We start from the raw sequence: 25,060 nt of genomic DNA on the forward strand, positions 1-25,060 counted from the left end.
AAAATGTGAAAGGGAAATGATCAGATGCTGGAGTGCAGGGGTCCTGCCTCCTCCTCTCCAGTTCTGAATGCCAAAATGGGCATTTAAACTCATTTAGTATATTGCTATGTGACAGCTTCTGAAAATTCACCCAGAGTTCTGGTGAAAAGTGAAATTACATATGATATAACTGAGGGAATCCACATGGAGCCCTAATGAGAATTACAGGGTACATAACTGAGAATGACAAGGTATGCAATTAGCCTCCCCAAGGAATCTGGGCCTTAATGACATCATGTCTAGCACACCTATTGATGAAAGTAAACATGTTGACTACATTGACTATGGTTATTATTTGTATGCAAATGTGTGAAAATGTATCTCAGCTCTAAATGACCTGAAGTGGGGGAGGGAGGAACCATCCAATCATGGTCCAATCAATTGGACCAAAATATTTTCCAATCAATGGATAATAGAGAATGGAGATGCAAGTAGCTAGCTAGCTTCTGATTCTATCTATCTATCTATCTATCTATCTATCTATCTATCTATCTATCTATCTGATTTATATACTGCTTTTCCTAGAGTAGCTCAGGGTGGTTTACACTAAAATAAAATTAAAAGCAGATTAAAATTATAATTAAAACTAAATCTAAAACTAAACAATTAAAGCCACTGTGCTGGCTCAGTGCCTAGAGGCTGTCAGGACCAGGATGGGCCGAAACAAGCTCAGGCTTAATCCCTCCAAACCTGAGTTGCTCTTGTTCAGTTTGCGATCTGGCCAATTTCCATGTGTGAGTTTATCTCTTGACGGGGTTGTGCTTCCCTTGAGAGAGAGAGACGGTTGGTGATCTGGGGGTCCTTCTGGATACGCAGCTCTTGCTTGAACAGCAAGTGGAGGCCGTGGCCAGGGGTGCCTTTGCCCAGCTTTGGTTGGTTCACCAGTTATGGCCTTTTCTTGACCGGCAGGCTCTGGCAACAGTAACTCATGACTTTGTTACCTTTCGTTTGGATTACTGTAACACGCTCTACCTAGGGTTGCCTTTGAAAATGATTCAGAAGCTTCAACTAGTCCAGAATGCAGCGGCCCACCTCTTTATGGGTGGCTGTAGATTTGATAATGTTACAACTCTTGTATGGTTGCTGCATTGGTTGCCTGTTCACTACCGGTCCCAATTTAAAGTGCTGGTTCTCACCTACAAAACCCTTAAGGGCATAACATCTGTATCTCTCCTGGATCACCTCTCTTGGCCAGTTGTATCCCATCCTGTGAGGTCCTCTCAGTTGGCCCTTCTTAGTGTCCTGGGCCCTGGTGTGGTGCATGGTGCCTGGGCCCATAGGAGGGTCCTCTCTGTGGCTACCTCTCTTCTTTGGAACACCCTTCTCCCCGCCCCCCCCAGATTCATTTAGCCCCCTTCTTAATGGCTTTTATGGCCCTTCTTACGACCTACCCTTTTCACCAGGCTTTTGCCCTTAATTTTTTTTAAATTATTGTTATTGTTATTGTTCACCACCTAGAGTCTTTAGAGGGGACGGTATACAAGAAATTCTTAATAAATAAATAATAAATAAATAAATCTCATTAAAAACCAAGCTAAAAAGATGGGTCTTTAAGGCTCTCATGAAGGCCTCCAAAGAAGATCATCCTCTTATATCCATGGGGAGTGCACCCCACAACCTAGGGGCAATAACTGAGAAGGCCCTGTCCCACCTCCATTCTCAAAGGCAGGATGCCTCTTAGTACCAGTTGCAGGGGAGTAATAGCAGGAGAGAGGCTATGCCCTCAACTCCTGTCTGTGGCTTCCAGAGGCACCTGGTGGGCCACTGTGCGAAACAGGCTGCTGGACTAGATGGGCCTTGGGCCTGATCCAGCAGGGCTGTTCTTAGGTTCTTATGTCACCAACAGATGAACTGATGGCACCAGAAGACGGACCCCCTCCTGATGATCTCAATGAGTGGCAGGGATCTTGTAGAGAAAGGTGCTCTCTCAGGTAACCTGGACCTAAGCCATTCAAGGCTTTAAAGATAATAACTGGAACTTTGTACTTAGCCCCAAAACATAGCAGCAGGCATTTAAGAACAGGCATAATGTGTTCTCTCTGGCGTATCCCAAGGACCAATCTGACTGCTGCGTTTTGAACTAAATGAAATTTCTGAACTACATACAAGCATGGTGTAGTGGCTAGAGTGCTGGACTAGGATCGAGGAGACCCGAGTTCAAATCCCCATTCAGCTTATACAGTACTTGCTGGGTGACTCTGGGCCAGTCACTTCTCTCTCAGCCTAACCTACTTCACAGGGTTGTTGTGAGGAGAAACTTAAGTATGTAGTATATACCACTCTGAGCTCCTTGGAGGAAGAGTGGGATATAAAATGTAAAAATAAAAATACAAAGGCAGCCCTACATAGCGGTAGGGCTTTTTAATAAAAAAAAAGATTTAAAACATTATTTCAAATGTCTGTCATGAGATTTAAGAGATTTATGAATGGGCCAAGGTAGAAAGGAGAAATACCAGCCTAAATCCATAGATAGGTGCTGCTATTACATGTCACACAATTTAAGAGTATTACATTTTGTAGAGCCTCAAGGAACATCCAGAGAGAAAGACATTTGTCCATACATCCATGCCCCAGACAATGAGTCTCAATGGGCAACATAGCAGACACTGAAGTAGTCCAACCTGGAGATTACTTGCTGGTGCACCATTCTCATTTTCAGGCCATTCTCCTTAAGGAATGAGTGGAGTTGTCGAATCAATAAAAAGTATTGCACTGGTAAAGCACTGGTAAAAAAAGTGCTCCTGGCCACAGCCTCAACTTGAGGCACTAGTGTGAGACCTGGGTCCAAAAGAACTCCCAAGACATGAACCTGTTCTTTCTGGGGGAGTATAACCTCATCCAGAACACAAAAGTTCTATCCTGTCTTGTAGATTGCTATTTCCAAAAATGAGCACCTCCATCTTACTTGGATTCAGCTTCAGTTTACTATCCCTCATCCAGCCTGTTACTGCTTGTAGTCAGGCATTTAATGGGCTAATGTCATTTCCTGATATTGATGACAAGAAGAAATATTGGGTGTCATCAGCATATTGATAACATCCAGCATCAAATCCGTGGTGACCTCACCCAGTGGTCTCATGTAGATGCTAAAAAGCATTGGTGAGAGAATGGAGCCCTGAGGGACTCCATATAGTAGCTCCCATTTGGAAGAACAATTGTCAACAAGCATCACCCTCTGAAATCTACCTGATACATAGGAGCAGAACAACTGTAAAAAAAATGCCTCCTATCCCCAAATCCCTCAGGTGACCCAGAAGGATACCATCGACTATGGGGTTGATGGTATCAAAAGCCACTGAGAGATCCAAAAGAATTAGCAGAGCCACATGCCCTCTGTCAATACTCTGGTAAAGGACAGCTATCAGGATGACCAAGGCCATCTCAAATCCATAGCCTTCTCTAAAGCCAGTTTGAAAGGGGTCTAGATAATCAGTTTCCTCTAAGACCACATGGAGATGGTCAGCCACCACCCTCTCAATCATCTTGCCCAACCATAGGAGGTTGGAGACCGGCCTATAATTATCCATCACCACGGGATTCAGAGTGGGCTTCTTAAGAATGGGTCTAACCACTGCCTCCTTCAAACAAGGTGGCATCCTTCCCTCCCTCAGTGAAGTACTAACAATATTAACTAGGTCATCTCCAATAACCTCCATGAAATATTAAATCAGCCATGTTGGACATGGATCCAAAGAACAGCTGGTAGGCCGTACCAATGCAAGCAACTTGTCCACATCTTCAGGATTCACAAACCCAAACTGATCCAATCTGAAACCCAAGAGAGATTGTGAGCATCTCTCCAAACTGGGGGAGTGGGTGACAAAATGGCAAATGTGGTTCAATGTTAGTAAGTGTAAAATGATACATATTGGGGCACCCCCCACCCCCATCTTCACATATACACTGATGGGATCTGAGCTGTCGGTGACTGACCAGAAGAGGGATCTTGTGGTCACGGTGGACAGTGTTTGAGAAAAAATAGTTCTTTCTGAGGTTCTTTAGTAAGCAGAGGCCACACCGTTCTGTCAGATTCAAAGCTTTATTAATCACGACATGCCAAGCAATCAACTTTGAGCCGAGAACCGCAATTGTGCTGAATACAAAGTTTATATGCAGGGATCTTATCAGTTATGCTAATAACAGGATCCAAAAGTGCACCAATCCAAAACCCATCACCATCATTTTAATAACTAATTGCAGTCGGTCTGCAACTTACATTTCCTTCTCATGACTGCACAAGCCTGACCTTGCACTACAATAATCCCCTTGTGTACAATCTGCAAATGCAGCATCTCACTGAAAGTAGTAATGGAGTCTGTTTTCTTAAATAACAGCTCATTGAAAGTGTCAACTCAATGTGTGGCAGCTGTGAAAAAGGAACATTTCATTCTTGGAATCATTAGGAAGGGGTTTGAAAATAAAACTGCTAATATTATAATGCCCTTAAACAAAACTATGATGCAGCCACATTTACAGGACTGCATACAGTTCTGGTCACCATATTTTAAGAAGGATATGGCAGAACTGGAGAAGGTGCAGAAGAGGGAAAACAAGATGATCAGGGGGCTAGAGCACCTTTCTTATGAGGCAAGACTACAACACCTGGGGCTTTTTAGTTTAGAAAAAAGACGACTGCGGGGAGACATGATAGAGCTCTAGTCTATACAATCATGCATGGTGTGGAGAAAGCAGATAGAAATTTTCCTCCCTCTTGCATAACACTAGAACAAGGGCTCATCCCATGAAACTGATTGCCAAGAACATTAGGACCAACAAAAGGAAGTACTTTTTCACCCGATGCATAATTAATCTATGGAATTCTCTGCTACAAGATGTGTGACAGCCAACAGCCTGGCTGGCTTTAAGAAGGGTTTAGATAAATTCATGGAGGACAGGTCTATCAATGTCTACTGTTCTTGATGGCTATAGACTTCCTAAAGGCTCAGAGACAGAATGCCTCTGGATTCTAGCTGCAGGGGAACAAAATCAGGACAGAGGGTGTGCTTCATCTCTTGCCTGTGGGCACTGTGTTCTAGATGGCCTTGGGCCTGATCCAGCAGTGTTGTTTTTGTGTTCTTGTTGGTAGTACTACTTTTCTGTTTTTAAAAATATATATGTAGTGAAGTAACAGGGGCTTAGCTAGGGGAGAGGGGGGCCATATTAACCCCTCTCCATGGTGGCCCCTCCTAGTGAGGGAGATAATGAAGAAACTAGGGAGGGGTGGAGCTGGGGGGCTCTCAGGGGCCCAAGTACTTTTAACCCATCCAATCAATTATAGTTACACCCTTGTGATGTAACCTTCAAATTTCACTGAAACCAACATTCCAAATTCCAAAGTGGTGAAAACCAAGCCATAGCAGGAAGGTCCAGGTCAGGTAGATGAGGCAGAGGGGCCAGAGGATTTAGAAACAACTGAGGACAGGCCAGGGTCAAGTGCCCATTCAGACATACCATCAGATTGCAAAAGGCATGGTCAGAGATGGGCTGGGGCTGGGTTGTGGTGTAGACAAGACAAGGAGCAGTAGATGGAGCTGCATTTGAGTGGCAGAGCATCTGCTTTGGATACAAAAGGTCACAGGTTCAATCCCTGGCATCTCCTATGGCAGTTGAGAAAGACTCCTGCCTGAAACCTTGGCAAGCCACTGCCAGTCAGAGTAGACAATCCTGAGCTAGAAAGACCAATGGTCTGGCTCAGTATAAGGCAGCTTTCTATGTTCCTGTGTTACAGGAGGCAGCCCACCAGATGACGTGTCCTCACCTGGCACATGCACATTTACAAAGTTAAATATTATATAGAACATTGAAATGCCTTCTCTATGTTTGACCACCATTATTATTGTGGGCACCTCTGAAGCCACAGTGCCTGTCAATGTACAGAATCTGCAATTTGTACATCCCATTGATTTTACATATTTACAATAGAGTTCAAAAACACTTTTTAAAAAAGGGCTGGGTTGTTTTAAGAACTGGAAAAAGCACAACTTCAGCATGGAACCTTAATTTGAAAATATTGAAAAGGACATAACAATTTTGAAAAGATAGGTAATTTTTGTGTGGAAATTATCACCAGCAAACTCCTGCTTTTCAAGAGTATGTTTTTAAACTGCTGCATCTCAGCCATTTTGAAAATGAACTGCACCAAATTTGGAGGGGTAGTGGTGGTAATTGGTTGATGTAAGTAAAATTTCAGAATGCTGGGGACAAGATTGCAGATTTTAGGCCTGAAGAAGTAAGCCTTTATCCCTCCTCATTTTAATTATACGAGCACTACGATGTCTCTATTGTACAATAGGAAAGATCTCCTACATCTAAGAGTTTTACTAATTTCTCATTAGCTGGTTCCTCCTATTCAGTTCAGGTCTCAGGATAATTATATAGCATTTTGGGGAAAAGATACAACCCAGTAACCCAGCACTTGAGGCCAGGATGGAGAAGATCTCTACAGCCACCATGTATTTTCCTTTTGTACTCAGGTAAGTTGGGACAAAGGACAACCAAACACTGCAGAAGACCAACATGCTGAAAGTGATAAACTTGCCTTCATTGAAGCTATCTGGTAACTTCCTGGCTAGGAACGCCACAATGAAGCTGACAAGAGCTAGAAATCCCAGGTACCCCAGGACACAATAAAACATAGTGACAGATCCTTCATTGCATTCCACAATGATTTCTTCACCCAGAGTGTGCATGTCCAAATCCGGGAATGGGGGATTAGTACATAGCCATGGAACACAGATACCGACTTGAATCAGGGAGCAACCTACAAGAACAGAGTTTGCCAGTCTTTTCCCCACCCATTTCCTCATCCTGGACCCTGGCTTGGTGGCCATGAAAGCTAGCAACACAATGATGGTTTTTGCCAAAATGCAAGAAACAGCAACTGAGAAGATGACACCAAAAGCAATTTGTCGTAAATAGCAGGTCAGTGTTTGAGGCTGGCCAATGAACAACAGTGAGCAGAGGAAGCAGAGCAAGAGGGAGATGAGCAGAGAGTAAGTGAGTTCCCGGTTGTTGGCTTTGACGATGGGCGTATTCTGGTTCTTAATGAAAACTCCAAGCACCAAAGCTGTAATCACAGAAAAGGACAGAGCTAAGCAAACCAAAATGATCCCCAAAGATTCTGTAAAACGGAGGAAATGTAGATCCTTGGGAAGACACTGGTCTTGTTTCTTGTTTGGAAACTGATTTTCTAGGCACTGGAAACAATCATTCATGTCTGAAAAAAAAAAAGAACATATACCATTTCAATGGATCAGTCACACCATCATCAGGAGTGGGTATAGCATATGGCTTAGACTCTGAGCTGTGACTTCCCCAGTTCATCTCAACTGTGCAATACGCCCACTAGGTGACCTTGGATGGTTCATTTCCCATCACTTTCAGTGCCTCAGCTGCAATATGGGGATCTTTACCATATAGAGTTGTTGTAAGGCCTACAAATAATGCATCTGAAGCATTTTACAGTCTCAAAACCATGAATCAAATGCTAATTATTATCATTTTTCTTCGAACACATGCCACTCACTAATTAATAAAACAAATGGGTCCATTTCCAATTTCTTTTACTTTGTCCATAATATAAACTTTCTTTCTTTGAAATGTTCTTATCTAAAGACCGAAACTGAGCGCTGGGCAGCTGGGACAGAATTTCTTCAAAGTCAAATCTGAAAGATAATATTAGGGCTCCTCCAAGGAGAAACATTAAGGAATCATCTCAGTCAGTTCTTGCACATCCAGGTTTTTTGACATTGCCCAAAATCATCACTGATTTCAAATGAAATAAATAAATGGGGCTAACTTCTAAGCTCCCAGTCAGAACTTCACACACATACAGTATTTATCCCCCATTTCACTGCACAGTACATATGTGCTGTTTTCTTTCATTAGGGGCTATTACCTTGGCTTTACAGGCATTAGTCTCTAGGGCATGGACATACCATGGGTGGGCATGCAGGCAATAGGCAGGAAGAGATAAGACAGGGAGAAGTTAATCAGGAAATGGGCAGGATGCTGAAGACTTCCGGTTTTCAGAAATCTGGTGGAACTGAGGTAAGAACCCAGTAGCTGCAGTCATTAGTAAGGAAAAGCCCAAGACTGTAAGGTTATACTGAGAGTTCACAGCAATGCAGGTGGATTGACTCTGGCCATGTTATGCTGCTCAACATGTGGAGCACTGATTCTGAATAACGATTACCCTTCACTCTCCTTTACTCACAGACATTAAAATTGAACAGAATCCACATTTTACTCAGTTTTATTTAACATATGGGAAAACCTACACATCTGTCTTTCTTCATCACTTAAGTTCTGAGCAGAACAAGATTTTTAAGGGAGGGGTAACAATTCTTTATTAATTATTATATAACACTGCACATTATTTCTCCTACCCTTCTTGTCAGAGATCTTCCCATCTGGACATGGAGCACAACTGTAGCAACAAAATGGCTCCCCCTCCTTCTTTTGTCGGCTGTATCCTGGAGGGCAATGGTCATTACACAAAGCCAGGGGCAGTACCTATCCATCAAAAGAGGACGTTATTTATGACTATTCTTCTTTTTCAAAAAACAAGTCCTGTGAAAAGGCACATTGGAGAAAAACCAGCTAGGTTTCTATCTGGAGCTGCCCAGTGTGATCACATCACTCCTATTTTGAAAGAGCTGCACTGGTTACCAGTGTGTTTCTGGGTCCAATTCAAGATGCTGGTTTTGACTTTTAAAGCTCTTAAGTTTATTTATTTATTTGATTTTTATACCGCCATTCCGAGCTGGCTCAGGGCGGTTTACAATTAAGTGGTTTTGGCCTGGGATACCTGAGGTACCGCCTGCTCCCGAGGGTTGCTGCCCGCTTGATGAGATCATCTGAGGGGGCTCTGCTCCGGGCGCTGACAATGAGGGAGGCTCGGTTGTCATGCACGTGGGACAGGGCCTTCTCTGTTGTTGCCCCCAGGCTTTGGAGTGCTCTCCCAGTGGCCATTCGCTCCTCGGACTCCATCACAGTATTTAGAAAGCTGGTTAAATCTTGGCTTTTTATCCAGGCCTTTACATGATTGTTTCATTGCTGCTTCTGTGTGTTTTTATCCATGTATAGTTTTTGTGTTTCTATATTATATATTTTAAATCAGATTTGTTTTCATATGTTTAGCTTAATACTTTTAACTGTCATTTTTATTATATGTGTTTTAAATTTTGTAAACCACCTTGGCATTGTTTTTAATGAAACATGGTATATCAATTTAAAAACAAACAAACAAACAAACAAATAAATAAATGGGATCCATTCAAATGATACTGGCCCAAAACACATGAAGAAAAAGGGGTGCCAGCAAAAGTGTGCCCATCAGGATTTCTTCCGGGCTCATCTCTTGAGGTCATGTGGGGGCTGTTTATCCAAATGGTCCTTAAACTTGTGCTACAGGTTCTTCTGTGACATTTAATGTTTAATGTAATATTTATTTTATTTATCATATTTATACATCACAAATACATATTATTTAATGTAATATGTAGTGTTTTAAAAAGTATTTGTGCTATGATGAACAGCCCCCACCTGTGATCAATAGATGTGTCAGGAGGGCATCATGATGTCTGTTGAGGACATCTTGAAGGGTGCACTCTTGCCGGCACCCCTCTTTCTTCACTTGTGCTGTGCCAATATCATTTGAGCCAGTCCGTTCGCTGGTGAAAATGAACACATGACATGGTAAATGGAATCACCTTGTGCTGGTCTCAGTTATGGCTCTAATGAATTAACAGAGGCTCTGGAGAGATTGTGTCCTCAGAACTATCAAGGCATGGAGGTCAGGGCAGAGACAATGGGCATGAATATATGAACATATGAAAATGCCTTATAATGAATCAAATTACTGGTCCACCTAGCTCAGTATTGTCTGTACAGTTTAGCAGCAAGTCTCCAGTATTTCATACCAGGGACATTGCAAGACTACCAGGGACTTTGCCAGAGACAGAAACTGGGACCTTCAGCATGCAAAACATGTACACTACCACTGAGCTATGGCCCATCCCTCCCAATTATCCCAATTCCCCCCCCACACACACACACACATGTTGATTCTATCCATATTCTGCAAATCTGAACAGGGCTGAATCGCGTTGGGAACTTTGGTTGAAAAGTGGTATTTAAATATGCATCATATTCATATTCATATTTGTATATTCTGCAAATCTGAACAGGGCTACCGTTGCTTCTCTTGCAGGGTTAGGATCAAACCTGAATGGAAGGGAAGGTAACCTATTGATTTTGGATACTGAGTATTAGGCAAATTAACATAACTTTTGAAGAAGTTAGCAGAGCTTCATCTTGGGTTGCAGAGGTGGCTTTCCTACACTGAGGAGGGGGTTAACCTAGAAGGCCTTCAGTGTCCCCTCCAACTTTGATTCTTTGATTCTATGATTCAAAGCGGACAGAACAATTTCCAAAATAATGTCTCAGTATAATCTTACGGTCAGGAGAAGATACTTCAACTGAACATTATGAGTAACATCTTAACACTAAGAGAGGTTTGACAATGGAATCAATTACCTAGGGTAGTGGTGGGCTCGTCCTGGCCAGACATCTTCAAGCAGAGGCTAGAGTGTCATCTGTTAATCTAGCTCAGGATTCCCTGCATCTAGCAAGACCCCTGAAACTTACATGAATTTATATTTGGACATCACCTGATTAAATGTGCTGTGCCATGTGATGTCTTCCTTCTTAATAATAAACTCTTTATTTAGTAAGGCATGTGGATCCATCCTTCCTACTTTCACTCTTAAGAAGGATTGATTAGGGAAAGTAACCCAGTTGACAATATCAAATCCAGCTGCTAATTCACCACTCTCATCAAATGACACGATTTCCCCAGCACTGTTGTTAAAGGAGGTGCTCCTCAGGAAAGAGTGAAGCTAGACTGAAGAATACAAAGGCAGATATTGCAAAGTGCTTAAGATAGAAAATAGCTAGAGATGTGCACAAATCAATTTTTCATTTGATTTGGGCCCCAAACAAATCACCCCTGATTTGATTTGTATCCAAATCTACCCCCTCCAAACCACCCCAGATTCAATTTATATTTGCTTTGAGTCAATTCAGATATGGACTGATTCGGACCACTTAACAAGGTCCTAGGGGCACCAAATTTGGGTGGTGGGTGTTAAACTACAAAGCCTACCACAGCACTGATGAAATGGGGACACCTTTTCAGTCCAGCAATGAGACTGCAAAGCTCGATTGGCATTTCAGCTCATCCCTACCTACCTTCAGCTCGTGGGGATTAAATATGAAAATGATTAACATTTTAAGGAAGAGGGAAAGTTGTCTCAGGATGGGGCTTGATGTTATTTTCCCTGTATTGGATGTCATCTTAATTACACAAGCCATGAAAAAAGAATAGTTTCGCATGTAGAACATTACCTGCCAAGGTTGTAGAACTGGGGGATCTAGTCCTCCTTGGTCAACCATTGCTCTCCATTTCAGCTTATCTAAACCATGTGCTATGGCATAGACTGCATTGTAGATACTGTAGCTTTGGCCAGTCATGCTCATTTCAAACATATTCCCAGGGAGGCTCTCCAGCTTCTCTTGACCAGTGCAGATGTCACTGCTCTCCTTGCCCTCAGTGGAACCAGGAAACAAGCAGTCAAATGCCTGTTCCCAGAAGAACCTGAGAAAACCATCTCCTTTTGGTGAGTCAGGATGCAGTGTCTGAAGAAATTCTGGAAACTCTAGCACCTCATCTGAATGAATAGCAAAGGATAAGGCACCATGGAAGACATGCATGTCTAGACCCCGCTGCACTGTCTGTGATGAGAAATCATAGTGAGCTGTCATAATCCACACCTTCGCTATAGCTGTAGCTGCAATGCCTTGTATGACTGCAGAAAACATCAACCATTTCAAAGCTGTCATAGTCTGTGGGTCTGCATTTACAATAACTACGTTGACATTGGAGTATGTTAGTGAAATGACCTTGTCCACAAAGGTTACCAATGGTTGTGCCATCTCTAATGCGCCATATAGGGTTAGTGTTGTTTCAATGAAAGCTGTACAAAGGTTATGTTGAGAAAGAATTGGTAATAATGTCTGCACAAACCTTTCTCCTTTATCATCATCAGCAGTGATGATACCAACCCAGGTCCATTGGAAATGCAGAAGCAGCTGGACAATGCCTCTGTACTGATATGCTTCACTGGGGACCATCCGATAGAAGGAAGGGAACTGCATTTTAATATTCATCACTGGAGCTAAAACACAATAGGCAATCTAAATGAAAAGAAATGGACTGTTTTTGTTTTTGTTTTTTTACAATGAAGAGCACAGACTCTGCTAACTCGCAAACTGTATTATCTGTTATGATGTAGCCCAGCTGTGTGCCAATTTGCAGTTTGGCTACTGTCTTCAGGAATAAGATCATACAAAGCCAGCCAGCCCTTCTCAGTTGATGCACACTATGGAGGAACTGTAAAGGTGGCTTTATTCAGATTGGATAGTTCTTGAAAAATTGATCAAACCTCAAGGCTATTCTCATGACCAGGCAGGTGGGGGCATGGATGGGGGAGAAGGCAGAGATAGAACTACCTCCCCTTCAGATGATTTTTGAAGGTCCTATTGGTGTGCCACGGTGCACCCACACTATCTCTGCTGCACAGAGCAACACAGATCACTGGAGGCCGGGACTAATTTTCCCAGCCTCCAGGAATCTTTTTCTGTGAAATTATTTCTGTGAAATAATTTTCACAGTCAATAACCTTGATGGCTTTAAGAAAGGTTTGTATAACTTCATGGAGGAGATATCTATCAATGGCTACTAGTCAGAGGGCTTTAGGCCACTTTCAGTCTCAAAGGCAGGATGCCTCTTGAGTACCAGTTGCAGAGGAGTAGCAGCAAGAGAGAGGGTGTGTCCTCAACTTCTGCCTGTAGGTTCCAGTGGCATCTGGTGGGCCACTGTGTGAAACAGGATGCTGGACTAGATGGGCCTTGGGCCTGATCCAGCAGGGCTGTTCTTATGTTCTTATGAATCATTTCCCCTGTCTCCAAAGGATTCCCCGGGAGTCAGGTGCTCTAGGCGCCCTACTCTGTGTATGCTCAGGCTGCGTGTAGCTGGAACATACACATGACTCCGTGCCTAGTATAAAGGGCACAATTGTGCCTTTTAACCCAGGTAAAATCCTGCGTACAAAATTCAGGCTTAAGGAGGAGGCAGTGCCGGGATCAGCCTTGATCTCGGCATTGCATATGCACAGCCCTACCAAAATATGGGTTCCCTAAACTGGGGAGGCCTGCTCATCTTCTTCTCTGTTTTGTGTCACTTATACATCTCCCTCATTCCCTGCCTCTCTCTCTTAAGAGAACTAAAGAGAGAAAGAATATTGAGGGTATAGTTGAAAGCTGGATAATTACTATATCCAGCAGAAAATCTGGTCAAATGGCAGTGAAAAAGAGCCACCCATCGCTGAGATAACCTTTCTGCATATTTGTGCAAATCCCAAGATAAAATGGGCTCTCAAGAGCTTAGCATGTTCATCTCCCTTAAGCAGGCATTGAATGAGAGGGTGTCCATTAAAAAAAAAAGGAAAGGGTAGTGAATTGGCCTCATCACAACTCACAGTATCCAGAGGTAAGGGGTGAAATTTGGGTTGTGGTGTATGCAACATGATCCCCCAACTCTAACACAGGATTTGGGCCATACATAACTCAGTGGTAGAGCATCTGCTTTGCAAGCAGAAGGTGCCAGGTTCAATCTCTGGTATCTCTAGGTAGGGCTGAGAGATACTTCTGCCTGAAACCTTGGAGAGCCACTTCCAGTCAGTGTAACCCAGGGGTGTCAAACTGCTGCCCATCTAACAGTGGCCAGTAACCAGGGATGATGGTGGTTGTAGGCCAACAACAGCTGGAGGGCTGCAGATTGACACCCTTGGTGGAGCAAGTACTGATCTAGATGGACCAATAGCCTGACTCAATACAATACAGCTTTTTATGTTCCCCCATTCCAGGATGGTGTAAGTCTTTAACTGCTCTGACCACCAGAATCTGGAATGCCATTCCTGGGCATTCACAAGAAATTATAGCATAGCTCTTCTATTATATTCAAACAAGAGTTATTGATCACTGGCTGTCAGTTATTTGATGAGGATTTCTTCTGATAGTTACAACAGGATTTAACATTTGTTATGTCAAAAGCCTTATGATGTTTAAAGTAAAGTTGTGCTGTTGAGTCGGTGTCGACTCCTGGTGACCACAGAGCCCTGTGGTTTTCTTTGGTAGGATACAGGAGGGTTTGCCATCTCCTGTGCAGTATGAGATGATGCCTTTCAGCATCTTCCTGTATCACTGCTGCCCGATACAGGTGTTTTCCATAGTCTGGGAACATACCAGTGGTGATTTGAACCTCTTGCTCCCTAGGCAACTTGCTTCCCTGCTGTGCCATTAGGTGGCTCTATGATGTTCATCCACATACAACATACATTTTTTGATCCCTTACATTCCTAATGGTGAAGTATTAAAAAACATGAACTCTATAGCACTACATTTGTCTCTATTTTGCTTTCTTATATTGTCTTTTCTTAGCTTGGCCCATTTTATGTATTTATAGTCTTTTACATGTTCATATTATCTTTTACATATTACATTTAAAACATCCTAAGTATTTTGTTTCTTATATCACTTAATGTGTTTTGGTTTCATACTAGTTCTTAAGTGCTAACCTGTTTGTTCAATCTGAATCAGTTTAAGGCAGCTTCCAATGTAGTTTTCCCATTCCAGGATGGTGTGAGCCTTTAACTGCTCTGACTACCAGAGTCTATATTCAAGGGACTGGTTACACCTTCTACGAGGAAGATTTCTAACATGGGGCTTTAGACGCCCCTTAACTTCCATCTCCTCCGGAATGGAGGAGGTACATTCACATATCGGCTCGATTTACCCCAAAGTCCCTGGGAGTTATCGGGGAACAGTTCACACACAATTTGAGTTTTTCGCTGTGCATTAGAGTGTCACTTGATTTATATCCAGGGTAAAAAAAACCAACCACTATTTGTGTTGGGTTTTGAGGACAACTTTGAGTTCACAGTAAAGCCTGCCCAGGGAAAATACAGAGAGGAGGGGGATCTGGCTGTGAGGGCTTCCTTCTTGCATGAAGGACAGGCCACACACCCAGTCACAGCTGGAGAGAGGGAGGAGCTTCCTCCCTCAATGCTGGTTTCAGACAACTCAGCCTGCAGTTATTCATTCAGTCATACTGCAGGCAGCTGTTAACTTGGGTAGCAAAACCCACTACAACCTGAGGGTTCAAATTGGAGTTTGGAGAGCAAAACCTCAGGTCACTCTCTGTGCAGGATGGGATTTTCACACATTCAGGTGTACTGGTTTGTCATCCTCTAGCCCATTCAACTCTGGTTTCCCGATATATGGAGAGAGAGAGAGAGAGAGAGAGAGAGAGAGAGAGAGAGAGAGATGTCCAAGGATGAGCACTGTGAAGCACACATTCCTCAACCCCAGTTTCTACTTTCAATCTCTCATATGCCTCATGGGAAGCAGGAGACAAATAGTCTTACCATCCATCACTGCACCTTTCAGGTCTGAAAGTAAAAGAGGAGTTTTTTTATTCCCCAAGCCCTATTAACCAGTGCTATGGAATCAGGTTGCTGAGGTGAAGAGAAGGATTTCCCAAAAGTTCATCTCCCCCACTTCCCAATTTCTTGTTTGCTCTCAACTTGTTATATCAGAACCGGAAAAGCTTCATGGCCCACACCCTCACTGCACCTGTGGAATCTTGTAGATGTCTAAGAGGGTAGCCATTTGAAGGGAGATTTCAGAGTCAAGTCCTCCAATGACAGTGACCAAATTCTTTTGCTTCTCACAGTTGAAGTTTGGCACCATCCTTTCCCAGCTGGAAAGAAGTTTCAGGGTATTCTGATGAGTCATCAGTGCATTTGTGTAGCTGTCATAGATCTGGAAACCAAGACTGATATTTTGTAAGATTTGGGGGTTCTTGTTGATCTCCTTTACAGCAAATACCAAGGACAAGACTTGCTGGTAGTTTTTTGGAGTTGCTCTACAAGAAGAATTACATTATGTATAAGCCAGACATGCTTATTATAAATACATCTGTGAGACACAATCTGTTTAATAGCATGTTAGTGTACAGAGTGGTGGTACAGTGGTTAGAGTGTTGGACTAGAATTGGGAGGGGTGGACCAGCATTCAAATCCCTGTTCAGCCATGAAACTCACAGAGTGACTCTGGGCCAGTCGCATATCTCTCAGCCTAATTACAGGTTTATTGTGATGATAAACATCACCATGTACATCTCTTTGGGCTTCTTGGAGGAAGAGTGAGGTATAATTGTAATGATGATGATGATGAGGATGATGATAAATGGATTTTTAGGAGTCACGTGTGATTACAGGTACATATGAGAGCCAACAATGAATAAATTACTGGCTTTTAAAAATGGAGTCATGGGATGCCTTCTAGACCTCCTAGCCCAACCTCCTGTTCAATGAGGGAATCCAAAGCTGAGCTTCAGAGACATAGTTTTGGGTGGTGCAAACAGTTAGGGAAGGAAGAGGATTTCATCCTTAATCTGGAAAGTAATACTGCTGCCCCAGCACTTCGTTAGTCAGATGTCAGCCATTATTTATAAGGAACTCAAATATTTTTGAAACCAAGGCATAGGAATATTGTACAGTTGATACTGCTGAAGGAGAGAATAAACCTCAGTCACCATATTCTGATCCGCCCTCCTCCCACCCACCCACTACATGCTATTGTTTGGGGTTGGTATAACTCGGAGCACATTATTTGGATGCCGAAAGTCTCAGGCATTTCTGGCATTTATAGTTAAAAGGATCTTAGGTAACCATGCTGGGAATGGAAATTATGTGGCTGGGTCCTGAGAGAAGCACTGCTAATCAGAATACACAGTACTGGGCTGGATTATAGCACAGAAGCTAGAAGCCAGCTTTTTCTGTTTCTATGCTCTGCAGTGGTCATGACTAGATCTACTGCATATTATGGGAAAATATATATTTTCTTACAAGAGTTCATCTACAAACTTTGTTTTGGGGTGCTCACTGAAGGATATTTGATCAAACAGGCAGTCAAACTGAGTAGCAATCATGCCAATTGTTATGTTACCAGTCTTACGATACTTGTATGAGAGCTGGAATGAATCATTCATTGTGCACATTGTAGTGTGCTCTTTGCAATCATTTTGAGCCAGCTGTGTCAGAAACAGGAGGAGCAGCAACAAGAGAAAGTCCGCTTTCATCTCCAGCTTCAGTCTCAACACAATATGTCCGGTTTCTGCTTTTTCATTCATTTCCATCCACAATGAGCTTGGCTACAATACTATTCCAATGCTTCTCCCATTATCACCATATTCTCCCGATGAAATTAAAAACAAGATCACTGCAGCTTCACCAGTCCACAGTTTCCGTATTCAGCTTTGAATGGCAGAGGGATATTTTATGTAAAGCCTGTTTATGAGGCATTCAGACTTCATTGTTTGTAATGTTAGTGACCTCAGAAAATCCACAGGAGATTAGCACGATGGAGATGATTCCTAGTAATTTGAGCAATTACAGGATTCAAAGAGATGTCCACAAAATGCTGAGTAGCATGTGGCAATATGTGCTGCTGAAGAAAACAACACTATTGTTCTTGGTCCTTAATGCAATAGGAGTGGCACACAGGATCAGTTTGGCCTAGAGTGAGAAAATGGCAGAATGATGGCTGCTGAATAGGGAAGTACACCAGAAACAAAAGTCCAATTCACACATTTTGTTCTGTGCATGTGCAATATATGTACAGTGGCTGACATCCTGACTAGTGAAGACAGGGCGGTCCATAGAGAGCCCTGGCGGGGTGTGGGGCCAGTGTAGGGCCCCCTTCCAGTTAAGTCTAATGGGGGTTAAAAGAGTGGGGCCTGGGGCATTTGCCCTGCTTGCTATGCCCTAAGGACAGCCTTGAGTGAAGCACAAGTGCTTCTAAAGAGTTCCAGGCAAATACTGCACTGGTGCCACTGTGCAGAAAATTGCCATTGCTGTCATCACAAGTTCCATGAGGGACAGCTTTCCCCCTGCTGAACAAAGAGGCACCTTTAAAAAGTGGTGATTTTCTTTCCTGAGCAGAGGGAGAGCAACTGGCCCTATCCAGCCCCAGCACAGCATCCCTCCAGTGGCTGTTGCTGGTGTATATCTTATGTTTCTTTTTAGGTTGTGAGCCCTTGGGTGACAGGGATCCAACTTTATTCATTTTTATATGTCTATGTAAACCCTTTTGGGAACTTGTGTTGAAAAGCAGTATACAAATATTCATCATCATGGTGTGTTTGTGTTTGAGAGAGAATTTTAGCCATTTCCCCTTCTTCTGGAATCCCTCAGTTTCACCCCAAATGTATGTCCCTGGCAGCTGCATTAGTCTCAGGGACATATTGTTGGATGGCACAGAGTGTTTGTCTGAAAAGGAGGCTGTTGACATTTGCTGCCATTATGGAATCAGAAGCAATTGAACTTTTTAGAAGCGTTGGTGCTTCTTCTATTGAACCAGTGCTTCATTAGTCAGAATATCAGCTGGTGTATGCATATACAGATTTGTTCACATGTACATGAACACATGTACATTCAATCAACATACAATTTACACTTCCTATCTGTATCTTACATTTGAGGGGCCTGTATCCAAGTTCATTTTTTAAATAACACATGTTCAGTCATTCACATAAAAACATGTATGTATGTGCAGACACCTGTACACACAGATAGCATTATGTCTGAATAGGGCTAAAGAGTAAGAGAAAAGTGCGATCAGAGAAAAAGCAAGAGCAGACTATGTGAAACTGATCTCCAAAAGTTCTTCTTCAGGCAGATACCTTAGAAACATGAGAATACACTTAGTGTGGCCCTTGTCTGGATATTGATCTTCTAGACATCTGAAACAATAATCCATGTCTAAAAAAAAAAGACATGTGCAATCTTGAAAGAATACAATAATTGTCTTCCTCACACATCCAGAAGCAAGTGAAACAAGAATCATCTACAATTTTCCTGTGGTTATGTTGAGATGAATGGATGATACTATTTGTACTCCTGCTAACTGGGCAAAGAGGCATCTTATAATGTGGTGATTCTCTTTATTTAGCTCTTTATTTATCCACACCCAGCACAGTACATCCAGTGACTGTTGCTGGTGTCTATCTTATGTTTCTTTTAGATTGTGAGCCCTTTGGAGACAGGGTTCCATCTTATTTATTTATTTTTCCTCTGTGTAAACTGCCCTGAGCTATTTTTGGAAGGGTAGTATAGAAATAAAATTAATGATGATGATGATGATGATGATGATGATGATGATGATACAAGAAACTGCAAGAAACATAGAAACACCAAATAAAGAAGAAACAGTGCATTTCTGGGGGAAATTATGGGACAATCCAATAGATTATAATAAAAAAGCAGGCTAGGTAAAAGAGGTCAAAAAATGTAACCAACAAATGCAAGATCTAATAGTAACACCAGAATTAATAAGTGAAAGAGCAAAGAAAATTAAAAAGTGGAATGTACCAGGCGACGAACTGCATGGCTTTTGGCTTAAACACCTAACAAGCCTTCATGAACAACTATCAAAACAGTTCAATCATATTTTGCAAGGCGGTGATATTGAACAATGGCTAACAACTGGGAAAACTCATCTCATAATAAAAGACCCAGCAAAAGGTGCAGTTCCAAGTAATTATAGACCGATAACCTGCCTGCCAACCATATTGAAATTATTAACTGGAATAATAGCAGATGAAGTAATGCAACACTTATTAACTAATAAGCAGCTTCCAGTTGAACAGAAAGGAAATTGCCCGAACACCAGAGGCACAAAAGACCAGCTGCTGATTGACAAAATGATTTTAGAAAATTGCAAGAGAAGAAAAACAAATCTAAATGTTGCATTGACTGACTACAAGAAAATCTTCGATTCATTGCCTCACACATGGATACTAAAATGTTTAAAAACAACTGGTGTCAGCAAAAACATTCAGATATTTTTTTTTAAAGCAGTGAGCATGTGGAGTACACAGTTAACAATCAATGGCTAGACACTTGGACAGGTTAGCATTAGAAGAGGTATTTTCCAACGGGACTCACTATCCCCTCTGTTGTATGTAATCACCATGACTCCACTTTCACAAATACTAAACAAAACAGGCCTTGGATACCAAACATCTAAAACATCAAGTAAAATCAACCATCTGCTGTACATGGACGATCTGAAGTTGTATGGAAAGTCCCAGTCAGAAATCGAATCACTGCTAAACACTGTCTGTATGTTCCGTAGCGATATAGCAATGGAGTTTGGACTAGACAAGTGTACTACTTTAATAATGAACAGAGAAAAACAACAAAAACAGAAGGAATAGAACTGCCCAATGAAAGCAACATCAAGAACCTGGAAGAGAAAGAACATTACAAATACTTGCATTCTCCAGGCTGATAACATTGTAAACACTGAAGTGAAAAGAAAAATGGGAAGTGAATACATCAGGAGAGTTAGAAAAATCCTCAAGTCCAACTCAATGGCAGGAACACCATACAAGCCATAAACACATGGGCTATACCTATTATCAGATACAGTGCAGGAATAATAGACTGGACCCAGGCAGAGCTAGAGACGCTAGATCGTAAGACCAGGAAAATCATGACCATCAGTCATGCTCTGCACCCCCGCAGTGATGTCGATAGGCTATACCTCCCTCGCAGCTCAGGTGGAAGAGGAATGCTGCAAGTCCATCAAACAGTAGAGGAGGAGAAAAGAGGCCTTGAAGAATATATCAAGGACAGTGAAGAAGATGCACTTCAAATGGTCAATAATGCGAAACTATTCAACACCAATGAAACAAAGCAGGCCTACAAGAAAGAGCAAGTCAAGAACCGAGCAGAAAAATGGAAAAAATAAGCCACTGCATGGTCAATATTTGCACAATATAAGTGGAAAATCAGACATCACCAAGACCTGGCAATGGCTTAAGAATGGCAACTTGAAGAAAGAAACAGAGGCTTTAATACTGGCTGCACAAGAACAGGCACTAAGAACAAATGCAATAAGAGCGAAAGTTGAAAAATCAACCACAAACAGCAAGTGCTGCCTTTGTAAAGAAGCAGATGAAACCGTGGACCACCTAATCAGCTGTTGTAAGAAGATCGCCCAGACTGACTACAAACAAAGGCATGACAAAGTATCAGGTATGATACACTGGAACATCTGCAAAAAATACAAGCTACCTGTAGCCAAAAATTGGTGGGACCATAAAATTGAAAAAGTTGAAGAAAATGAAGATGTAAAAATATTATGGGACTTCCGACTACAAACAGACAAACATCTGCCACACAATACACCAGATATAACTGTAGTCAAGAAGAAAGAAAAACAAGTCAAAATAATCGACATAGCAATACCAGGTGATAGCAGAATAGAAGAAAAAGAAATAGAAAAAAATCACCAGATACAAAGATCTACACATTGAAATTGAAAGGCTGTGGCAGAAAAAGACCAAAATAATCCCAGTGGTCATTGGCGCCCTGGGTGCAGTTCCAAAAGACCTTGAAGAGCACCTCAACACCATAGGGGCCGCAGAAATCACCATCAGCCAATTACAAAAAGCAGCTTTACTGGGAACAGCCTATATTCTGCGATGATATCTATAACAATTGACAATAAAATTCTGGCATCCCAGGTCCTTGGGAAGGACTCAATGTCTGGATTAAACACACCAGTCAATAACAGCTGTCTGACTGTGTAAACAAGAAATAAAAATAAAAATAAAAATTATTATTATTATTATTATTATTATTATTATTATTATTATTATTATTATTTATTCAATTTCTATATCACCCTTCCAAAAATGGCTCAGGGAGGTTTACACAGAGAAATAAGAAACAAATAAGATGGAACCCTATCCCCAAAGGGCTCACAATCTAAAAAGAAACATCAGATAGACACCAGCAACAGTCGCTGGAGGTACCGTGCTGGGGGTGGATAGGGCCACTTAACTCTCCCCCTGCTAAATAAAGAGAATCACCACATTAAAAGGTGCCTCTTTGCCAAGTTAGCAGGGGTCTATATTAACCAGTATAGAGGTTAATGTAAAAAAAACCTGGTCCATTAAATTGAGCAGTTCAAGAAATAAGTGTTGATCTATGCCTACAATTTTCAAACTTCTTCTTCAGAAGCTTGAATTGAGCCACAAGGTCACATATTAAGATTATATCAGAATGAAAGGTTTGTCACCACATACCACAAGGGGGCAATTTCAGAAAAAGAGACACATAACCAGAGGTACAATTTGACATTACAGGTACAAAAATGTGTCCGTGGGAACCAAAGTGTGATGGACATCATTGATTAACAAAAGCTGAATCTCTTCTTCTTTAAGAGTTTCTACTCTCTCCAGGTCTTCCAGCATTATCAATGCCCTCTATATCCCAATATGTGATGTGGAGTAAAATTCTGTGCACTTATTCTCCTACTCTACTGTCTGAAACCTTCTCTTCATGGAAAACAACCAGGGTCTCAATAGGTTGTACTCAGTTTTTTCCTGGGGCCAGAAAAGTAGTAGCCATTAAAACAAAAACAAGTCAGCAAGGTAGTAGAGAGTCAGACAAGGACAAGGGACATCCCCACTCATCAAATCCCCACTCATCACCTATGAAACTTGGTCAGTATAACCTCAGTCCAGTCACCATTATGAGTAGATAACAAAGTGGGGGAAGAAGCTGGTATGCAATACTGTCCCTCATTTTTCACAAAGGTTATATTCTTTCCTACAAAATCAGAAATGGGGTTTAGGTTCCTCAGCAAACTGAATTGTGCTAAAATGGCCAAAAGGTGTATGTGTGGTGGTGGGGGTGAAAGTGTAGTACAGCGCAATACTTTGCTCTCCAGCTCTCCAGCAATGTCCCCCCACCCTGAAATCATCCTCTTTTTTTGTCATTTGGGGTGGCATGGAAAGAGCCACAAAATGGCTCCATGCCACCTCCAGGCTGGAAATGCCATCATCAATGCCACCGGAAATGACACTGGAAATCATTTCCAGTTGCAAAGAAGAGTCAAATAGGCAAAAATCACCTGAAATTACCATCACAAAAATGAAAACTGGGTCACTAGGAACAGATCACAAATAGCGGGAACCACAGTAGGAGGACCTTGTCATGCCCTCGTCCTCGGATAACAAAGAAGAACAGGCAGTTGGCAACCCTCCAGCAGGGGCAGAGGCATCTGAAGAGGAGAATTCAGCTGTCAGGCCACAGGAGGGAACTGAGACAGGGCCAGATGAAGCTTCTGGACATGAAGGCCCATCTGGGGCAGAGAAGATGGGGGATGGAAGGCCAGAAGATGAGCAACCATTAACCCCCCAGGAGTGAAGGCAGGCTAAATGCCGACAGCAGCTGCAAATACTTAGACGGAGTCAACGGCTCCTCGGCAAGCACCAAGATAAACACTGAATCTCTAATAGCTGACTGGAGGAGGAGAGAACTTAGGCTAAGTACTATAAATCAGTCAACAGGCAATCACGAAATTGCTGGAAGCAATGCATCATTTGAGCTTGCTACAGACCAAGCCTTGGATTCATGGAATTCCCAGCTTTGTGTTTGGACTCTGGAGACCTAGGCTTCCCTGTTTGAAACTTGATTCCTGACCAACCAGACAGTTTCATCCTACCCCGACACCTCCCTTGGTGATGCCTTGGACCTTTGGGCTCAGAACTCTTGGAATCTGGTGAGCAACATAGGTTGTGAGGGAGACTGTGGAACTTCATACTCGGTAGTGAATTGTACTTTTGTGCTTTGTTACAGACCGGAGTGGATTCCTTAGCCCTTGGCATCTCCGACAGACACCTTGGCCCGGACAGCAGACAGACCTGAGGAAAATGAAGGTCTCCTGTAAGCTGTACTAGATCAACCCCAAATAGTTCTTTGTTATCTTAAATATGTGTTAGGAGATCAATTTGAAAACAATAAATCTGCACACTGGCGTGAAGATGAATATCACAGCAAATAGGAAGAGAGCAGAAGCCCACTGAGTCACTGAATCATACTTTAAAATATTGACCATTGCTCTACTAATTAGTCTGGCTTAATAGGGAAGTTAATATTACCAGTTAATATAAAGTTGTAAATAACTATAGAAACTTGAGTTTTGAACAGCCCTATCCAGGTACAGCCCATCATGAGAAACAGTGGGATTGGTCCCAATCCTGGGAACCTCAGCTGAGCTGGGTAGCCCAGGTTTCAAGTCTCAGCTAAAAGTGAGGGGTGAGGGAGAGCACATGTGCCACCTCTTTCCTCACCACCCAGTTGTATGGATACTAGGTCTGCCGGCACCCTGCGCATCCATAAAGCCAGGCAAAAGGAGCATCCAGCCACAGGAAAATCCCCCAATGCACCACACTCCTTGCTTGGTGCATTGTGAGATGCAGGTGGACTCAGCCTCCTTTTCCCCCTCACCCTCGCTACTCCGGGAGCACTCACGTGCCAGTCAGCCACCTTCACACATAACTTCAGACTAGAGGCAAATGGAGCTTGAGGTTCAGTTTTGTGGTTGTCTAAATGCATGAAACCATGGTTTCATTACAAGAGCGACCCCAAGTTTCCCTCCCCAAAACATAATTTGAACCTTACATTTGTAGTAAGTTTCCCTGCTTGAACCTCAGGTTTGAATGAAGCAATGTGTTGTCTGAACTCTGCCACCATTGTAACCTGTATTTTGTGCTGTGGCTGCTCCCAACACCATAGAGAGGGTGGCTCAGACCAGCCCAGTAATGTGTCAGCTCTATGCCTGCCAAGCTTCCTGCTGGCTACCTATCAGATCAGTTTCACCTCCCCCCACAGTCCTCGCACTCCTCCTGATGTTGCCCAGCAACAAGGATGCTGCATTGCTGCATCCTAATCTTCAATGCATGTCAAGGGAAAGACCCACATTGGTAGCACTTTCCACTGTGTCTTATGTTCACCCTTTCCCAATCCACATAAAATAA

The 25,060-nt window shown here is 42.5% G+C and overlaps 2 protein-coding genes across 8 annotated transcripts in view; one reads left to right on the forward strand and one right to left on the reverse strand.

The window, feature by feature from the left end:
* LOC128330042 (vomeronasal type-2 receptor 26-like) overlaps positions 1-25,060 on the forward strand; it is an 87,269-nt gene that overhangs the window by 11,432 nt on the left and 50,777 nt on the right. For all 7 annotated transcript variants that reach the window (XM_053262198.1, XM_053262197.1, XM_053262195.1 and 4 more), the window contains exon 2: positions 23,880-23,966. The gene's annotated coding sequence lies outside the window, so the exon portion shown is untranslated. The remainder of the gene's footprint in view (positions 1-23,879; positions 23,967-25,060) is intronic.
* On the reverse strand, positions 6,360-17,356 carry LOC128331021 (vomeronasal type-2 receptor 26-like). The gene is made up of 5 exons (XM_053264386.1): positions 17,073-17,356; positions 15,796-16,087; positions 11,449-12,297; positions 8,427-8,553; positions 6,360-7,255 (listed from the first exon to the last, which is right to left on the reverse strand). The coding sequence occupies exons 1-5, from the start codon at positions 17,354-17,356 to the stop codon at positions 6,360-6,362; spliced, it is 2,448 nt and encodes an 815-aa protein (XP_053120361.1).

Source organism: Hemicordylus capensis, chromosome 6, assembly GCF_027244095.1.
Source record: "Hemicordylus capensis ecotype Gifberg chromosome 6, rHemCap1.1.pri, whole genome shotgun sequence".
Lineage (NCBI taxonomy): Eukaryota > Metazoa > Chordata > Lepidosauria > Squamata > Cordylidae > Hemicordylus > Hemicordylus capensis.

Excerpts from the sequence above, each read along its gene's own strand:
- LOC128331021 (XM_053264386.1), bottom strand. The coding sequence starts at position 17,356 with ATGAATGAAAAAGCAGAAACCGGACATATTGTGTTGAGACTGAAGCTG. Across the intron at positions 12,298-15,795 it reads ACATCTACAAGATTCCACAG|ATTGCCTATTGTGTTTTAGC; the intron begins GTGCAGTGAGGG and ends CTTTTCATTTAG. Across the intron at positions 7,256-8,426 it reads GAAGATCTCTGACAAGAAGG|ACATGAATGATTGTTTCCAG; the intron begins GTAGGAGAAATA and ends TTTTTTTTTCAG.